The 7,273-nt window shown below is 41.5% G+C and overlaps 1 protein-coding gene across 1 annotated transcript in view; it reads right to left on the bottom strand.

Annotated features, from left to right (window-relative positions):
* The window catches only part of LOC127368936 (major facilitator superfamily domain-containing protein 12), a 14,984-nt gene extending 7,711 nt beyond the window's left edge, over window positions 1-7,273 (bottom strand). The window contains exons 1-4 of the mRNA XM_051410138.1: window positions 6,370-7,273; window positions 5,730-5,849; window positions 4,110-4,320; window positions 3,904-4,033 (exon numbers count right to left, since the gene is read on the bottom strand). Coding sequence (XP_051266098.1) covers window positions 3,904-4,033; window positions 4,110-4,320; window positions 5,730-5,849; window positions 6,370-6,517 — 609 coding nt within the window. The 5' untranslated portion in view covers window positions 6,518-7,273. The remainder of the gene's footprint in view (window positions 1-3,903; window positions 4,034-4,109; window positions 4,321-5,729; window positions 5,850-6,369) is intronic.

Raw genomic sequence — 7,273 nt, 5'->3', positions numbered from 1 at the left:
CTCTCACCCCAACTGGTCGAGACAGACGACCACCCACCTAGAGACGGAGGATCTGTCCTAGGTTTCTGCCTTTTAACAGGCAGTTTTTCCTTGCCCTTGTCGCCTAGTGGTTGCTCATGGTGGTACTGTTGGGTCTCTGTAAATAATGTTAAAGAGTTCGGTCTAGACCTGCTCTATTTGAAAAGTGTCCTGAGATAACTTCTGTTATGAATTGGCGCTATACAAATAAAATTGAATTGAATTGAATATGTATATGTTTGCACATACCTGGCCAATAAAAGAGATTCTGATTCATAATTTAGTTAAATTGGTTGTTCTATTTGCAATAATAGTGTCTTTTTAGAAAATATTTACAGTAAATCAAAACGTCTTTTTTTAACATGAAAAAAAAAGGGTTAGTACCTTTTTCATCACTGGCAATCTCACTCAGTATCATCTACCGATTCTGTCAGGCTGCATAAGCACCTCAACAACCTCCACTACATCAGGGTAGGGCAGCTTTGTAAAGCAAAAACCCAGGACCAGAAAGCCCACAAAACCTCCCCTTGCACCCCAATTTAAGTTTTATGTTTACATTTAAGGAGAGACAGATATTCCTGTCATTAAGCTTCCTGTATATAATGACGTGAACTTCTATTTGTTCCATGCACACACATTGCAAATACTGTGAGAAATAGTTACATAATAATCTATGTAAAGTCTAAATACGACTTTAAATATGAAGTCTGGAGTTGTGCTTTAAGGAAACAATGTGTTGAAAATGTCCATTGTGGATGAGAATGAACCATTAAATCAACAGCAACAACACTTCTGTAAGCACATTAAAAACTCCATTCTCTTTTTCATTAATGTGAACTAGCTGAAATATGTATGAAAGTCCACAATCAACATAAATGGAAGGGTGTGGTCTGTGTGTGCACATTCAATAGCTAAGAGGAACAATAGTGCTCTTTGTGATAAGAGTCGATCTGATCAACTTCAGCACACACACATCATAAAAGGACCAGAAAGGCCATCTTTAGTTTCCAGTGGGGCTGAGTTGGTGTATATATATGATGGACACTTACTGTGATGCATACTCTACAGTCTAGATGTACGTTCGTCATTTGGGTCACCTCAGGACTGTGATCTGTTCACACTGGAATATGATATGGGCCACGTTTAAAAAATAATGTAAACAGCCAAACAAAAACAAGACCTGAGGGAAAAATCTTAACTGAGCGAAAAGCTTTGCAGTGTGAACGGAGCCAATGACTGCATGCATGTTGCAGTCTTTGTTGCAAAACAAATTCAGCAGTCTCTCAGCACATATGTGTGACCAAATTAAGCATGGCGGATGTTCAAGGAAGGCTATCTTGTTTATCCTGTTTATTCTATTTATTTACAGTTTTATCTTTTCCTTTTCCTGCTTCCAACTCAGTCAGCTGACTGAGGGTGCTGACAGCTAGGACTGATGTGTAACAAAGGCTGAAAATATTATTAGTACTCATCCCTTTTAAAGGCAGCAGATAGTTTGCTATCAGGATTAGTCGTGAACATGGCTGCCATGCTCCATATCATTTTAATGTTAAACTTGAAATCTGTACATAACAGCTGAACAAGCAGCATGGATGATATTATTCCAAACACTCTGTGATTAAAGCTCCAGTGTGTAAAATGTATGAGAAACGGAATATAATAGGTATGTTTTTATTACTGTATAATCACCTAAATATACAGTGCATCCGGAAAGTATTCACAGCACTTCACTTTTTCCACATTTTGTTATGTTACAGCCTTATTCCAAAATGGATTAAAAAAATGTTTTTCCTCAAAAATCTACACACAATACCCCATAATGACAACGTGAAAAAAGTTTGATTGAAATTTTTCTCAAATTTGTTAAAAATAACAGACGAAAAAAATCACATGTACAGAAGTATTTACAGCCTCTGCCATGAAACTCAAAATTGAGCTCAGGTGCATCCTGTTTCCACTGATCATCCTGTTTCTACAACTTGATTGGAGTCCACCTTAGGCAAATTCAGTTGATTGGACATGATTTGGAAAGGCACACACCTGTCTACATAAGGTCCCACAGTTGACAGTGCATGTCAGAGCACAAAACAAGCCATGAAGTCCAAGGAATTGTCTGTAGACCTCCAAGACAGGACTGTATCGAGGCACAGATCTGGGGAGGGAGACAGAAAAAGTTCTGCAGCTTTGAGGGTCCCAATGAGCACAGTGGCCTCCATCATCCGTAAATGGAAGAAGTTTGGAACCACCAGGACTCTTCCTAGAGCTGACCGCCCAGCCAAACTGAGTGATCGGGGGAGAAAGGCTTTAGTCAAGATAGGTGACCAAGAACCAGATGGTCACTCTGACAGAGGTCCAGTGTTGCTCTGTGGAGAGGAGAACCTTCCAGAAGGATGACCATCGCTGTAGCACTCCACAAATCAGTTGGCACATGACAGCCCGCCTGGAGTTTGCCAAAAGGCACCTCAAGGACTCTCAGACCATGAGAAACAAAAATTCTCTGGTCTGATGAGACAAAGATTGAACTCTTTGGACTGAATGCCAAGCGTCATGTTTGGAGGACACCAGGCACCGCTTATCACCTGGCCAATACCATCCCTACAGTGAAGCATGGTGGTAGCAGCATCATGCTGTGGGGATGTTTTTCAGCGGCAGGAACTGGGAGACTAGTCAGGATCAAGGGAAAGATGAATGCAGCAATGTACAGAGACATCCTTGATAATAACCTGCTCCAGAGGGCTCTGGATCTTAGACTGAGGCGAAGGTTCATCTTCCAACAGGACAACGGCCTTAGGCACACAGCCAAGATAACAAAGGAGGGGCTTCGATGTCCTAGAGTGGCCCAGCCAGAGCCCAGACTTGAACCCGATTGAACATCTCTGGACCGACGCTCCCCATCCAACCTGATGGAGCTTGAGAGGTACTGCAAAGAATGGGAGAAACTGCCCAAAAATAGGTTTGCAAGTTTGTAGCATCGTACTCAAAGACTTGAGGCTGTAATTGCTGCCAAAGGTGCATCAACAAAATATTGAGCAAAGGCTGCTAATACTTATGTTACTTACTCATGTTATATTTTCGTTCTCCATTTTTAATACATTTGCAAAAATTTCAAACAAACTTTTTTCACGTTGTCATTATGGGGTATTGTGTATGGAATTTAAACCATTTTGGAATAAGGCTGTAACATAACAAAATGTGGGAAAAGTGAAGCGCTGTGAATACTTTCCGGATGCACTGTATGAATCATTGGGTTTTTGTTACCTTAGAATGAGCTGTTTATATCTACAGAGGGAGCGGGTCGCCTTCCATGGCGTCTACTATGCCATGTTACTACAGCAGCCCAGAAGGAACAAACCAAACACTGGCTGTAATTGGGCCTTTGGCCTTTTTTGTGCTTTATTTTTTTTTGGTCACTGTAGTTTCACCTAAACACTTCACAGCCCGTTCTAATTCCCAGGTTATCAAATACAGACACCAGAGGTGTTCAATTAGTCTGCAACTACACTGCTAGATGCCACTAAATCCTACACAAATTACATTTTAATAAACATCCCAATGAAATAATGCACAGTTAACTGAAAGAGGTAAACTTGACGTACATCAAACATGTTTTGTAACGATCTGTTTTCCATTACAGACTAAACTTGTGTTTGCAATAAGAAGTCGCAGAAATGCAAGCTCAGTTTCATTCCATTTTAAGCACCAAAACTGAAAACAGTGTCACCTGATCTGCATAAACATAGCCACATCTCTCCTCAAGACAAGCAGGATGTTTTACTGAACCAGTGAACTAACACACAGGCACAAACCCAAAAAAAGGCTACTGCAGGAAGAAAATGTTAAGTTATTCTGTTGAACATTGTAAAGTGTCATGTGATTAGAGCTCACCCTGAAGATGGGGATATCTGCCGGTCCGAGAGCATCACTGAGCGGGTCGTCGCCCTCCCCGGCCTGGACGTGGAACAGCAGGTAAGCCACTGCGTACACTGTGATGTTAGCTATCACTGTGAACGCATACCTGCACACAAGGGAGAAACTGTGTATTCAGGATCTGCTGATTACCTCGCTGTGTGTACTGTGTGTACAAAACGTACCTGTATGCAGTGAGCTCTACTTTAGCGTGCTCACAGGTGACCAGCTCCGGAATGAGAGACAGGTGGGAGATCTGAGTGGCAGCCCAGCCGAACTGAAAGACGATAATGAATGGGGAGAAGTAGGTCAAGCTGGCCCACTGTGGGGTGAGAGCGTCACAGCCCAGGCACTGATTGAAGACGAAGGAAAAGGACAGCAGCACGCTCAGTGTACCTAGAAAACACACACACACACACACACACACACACACACGCAAACAGCATGTAAATGACTTTGAGTGTGTTGTTACACCTAACTATTCCTTCCCATTCACACAAATGAACAGATGAACTCAATCATATGCACACACAATCAAATTCTGCTCCAAAACTAAAAAAAAATCAAAACACACCAATGAAGTCCTCAAACTTGCCAAATTTCAAACACTTGAATCACACTGCAGGAATAATTTAGATTATTTTTTTACTTTTCTGTCATTTTTAACCCCACGTTGCAACAAAAAGCGATTAAATAACCCTTAACACCTTAAATTTCACTTTATTGTAGACTAATAAATAAACAAATAACATGGCATTGCTGTTGCTAGGGCGTCTTTCGCATCAAAACATTAACAAAAGATGAAGTTTGATAATGTTGTGAAGTAGCATGGGATCATGGGAGTTGGTGTCTTCACCACCATTGCTGTCATTGCAGTCAAGAGGTTTCTACCGGGAGCCCAGTTATCCACAGAGCTCTCCTCCTCTCCAAAACAAAATGATTAAAACCACTAAAAACACTGAATAAAGTAGTTCCACCTTTAAAAATCACTGCTTCTCCCACGCTGTTGGAAGACAAAGGACGTCCCGGAGGGGCTGCGAGCCGAACTGCTGCTAACGTTAGCTCAGCTTGTTTCTCTGATAACTTGGCAATGTTTAGCTGCTATGTTACCCTTGTTACAAAGCCCTGTAGTGTGGAGAGGTGGTGGAGTGATGGGCTGCCCCGTGAGCAGTTAGAGGTTCAGTGCTTTGCACAATGATACCTCGGCCCAGGAGGTGAACTGACACCTCTACCAGTCCACACTCTACAGTGTGGCCCATGCTAGACTTGAAAAGATGACCCTCTGGACAGAGCTACTGCCAGCCCATACACTTAGCTGTCATTATAGACTCTTGTAAAACACCGTTTGACCTGAACAGGATCAATAAAATATATGTTTAGTGTTCAGTATGGGAGCATAGTCCAAACAGCAGTTTCATAAAAAGTTACATGAATACCCTTTATGAGAACATGCACATAACAGCTGAAGGGACCAGCTTCAAGACTGGACAACTGGACTGGTTTCTTACTGATTAACCCTTTCCCACCCACTGTTGGGCTGCAAGATTCTAGCAGTATGTATGTAAAAGTTATATAAATATGAGTGTGTAGTAAAGTTTTAACCTATATCCCCATGTATAAATGGTTTAGACTCGGAATTTTTATTTTACTGTACTACATTAAAGAAATCTGGATGTGGACTGCAGTTTTTTTGAGTGTACACTTTATTGTTGAGGGGTAAATCATTTCTAAGTCTTGTGGAGCAGTAAAGTAAAGCCACACTGTAATACTATCTACCTGTCTGTCTGTCTGTCTAGTTGACTTACCAACTAAATGCCACGTCTTCCTCTTGCCATAGTTGCCACAGCCAGGGGTTCGGTCAGACTCGTAACCAATGAGAGGCGTACAGATAGCATCAGCTATCTGCCCAACTAGCAGCAGCACACCTACAGCACAGGCACAATCAATTTAACATGTATTTAACATGGTAATATCAGATTTATATTGGATCAAGGCACATATTATTGAAGCTCTAGATGTTCTGAATCCAATGGGAACAGGCATACAGCCATCTCTGTATCATACTATATTCTGTTGTTAGTCACAAGGGGTTACTCATTTAATCCCATTGCAATACATTAAGGTCTGCACAATGGAAATACTGGATCAAGAAAAAGCAACAGATAATCATTTTTCTTTATATTGTAACAGTCCAGAAAAAGTATCTATCAAGATATAAAGATCGGAAGTTCTTAACCTTTTAACTTTTTAAAAAACTTCAGTGGAATTGTAATTAGCTCAGCTGGTACTTTAAGTGCTGTAAAGGAAATAGTTCAATTCCACTTCCATTAATGGGTTAAAACATTATAGGCAGGGTTACTGTATAGGACAGCAGACGTTGTCCAGATGTTAATACAAAGATAGATAGATAGATAGATAGATAGATAGATAGATAGATAGACTAACCTGCATATTCGTTTTGGAATCCCAGCACTGAGTGGTAGAACACCAGTAGGTATGTGAACCACATGGAGGCACACAGGTCGTTCAGAAAGTGTCCCACCGCATAGCTGAGCCTCCTGAGGGCTGGCAGAGACCTCTGTGTGTCTGCCATGATGGCTCGTGGGAGACTGTTTACACGACACGCGCCTTCATAAGCTACACTGACAGTGCTAAAATAAGTGCAATAAGTCAGCTAAAGTTTGACGAGTTTTCTCCACTTTGGGAGAAGTTGAAGCTGAATGACGACACACCTATTCTCGGTTCCCTTTTTCACATGTCACTCCCTTTAAATCATCAACTTATCGTCAGGTTTGTCCGTTCAGAAAGTTATATGTAGCTCCTGCGTGAGGTAGAACAAAAAGATACAGCCTTCCATTTCGGTGTCAATTTCCTCTTGTAAGTTAATCAGGTGACAGACGTGCCAAAGCCAGGAGGAGGAAAGAAAACCGAAACAGGATCGCACCAGGCGACAAAAAGGGTTTCTACTACCGCATTTCTGCCTTTACATTACATTCAAATCACTAGCTAACGTTAGCTAATACAAATATGAAACATCAGCGAGATGTTGTGTCTCAGCTTTCTGTCAGGTGAAACGTTAATTTAAGGATATTGTTGAAAAACGGTTGAAAGCCCATTAACAGTGACAGTGACCTTAAGATTACACAGAAACCTCTTGAATGCCCATTCTCCGTAACGTTACGTGTAATGTGAAATCCACCGCAGTACGTAAAGCAGCGAACAGCTCCATCATTAACGTCCAGCTAACTGTCCACAAACGGAGAGCACATCTGGCCATGCAAATACAAACAGATGTAAACAACAACGCAGACCGGCTCTGATGATGTAGACATAAAAAGCCAGAGGGATG

The sequence above is a fragment of the Dicentrarchus labrax genome, unplaced genomic scaffold (genome assembly GCF_905237075.1).
Source record: "Dicentrarchus labrax unplaced genomic scaffold, dlabrax2021, whole genome shotgun sequence".
NCBI classification, from domain to species: Eukaryota; Metazoa; Chordata; class Actinopteri; family Moronidae; genus Dicentrarchus; species Dicentrarchus labrax.
Note: the sequence above shows the minus strand (reverse complement) of the source record. Positions and strands in the feature narration are given on the sequence as shown.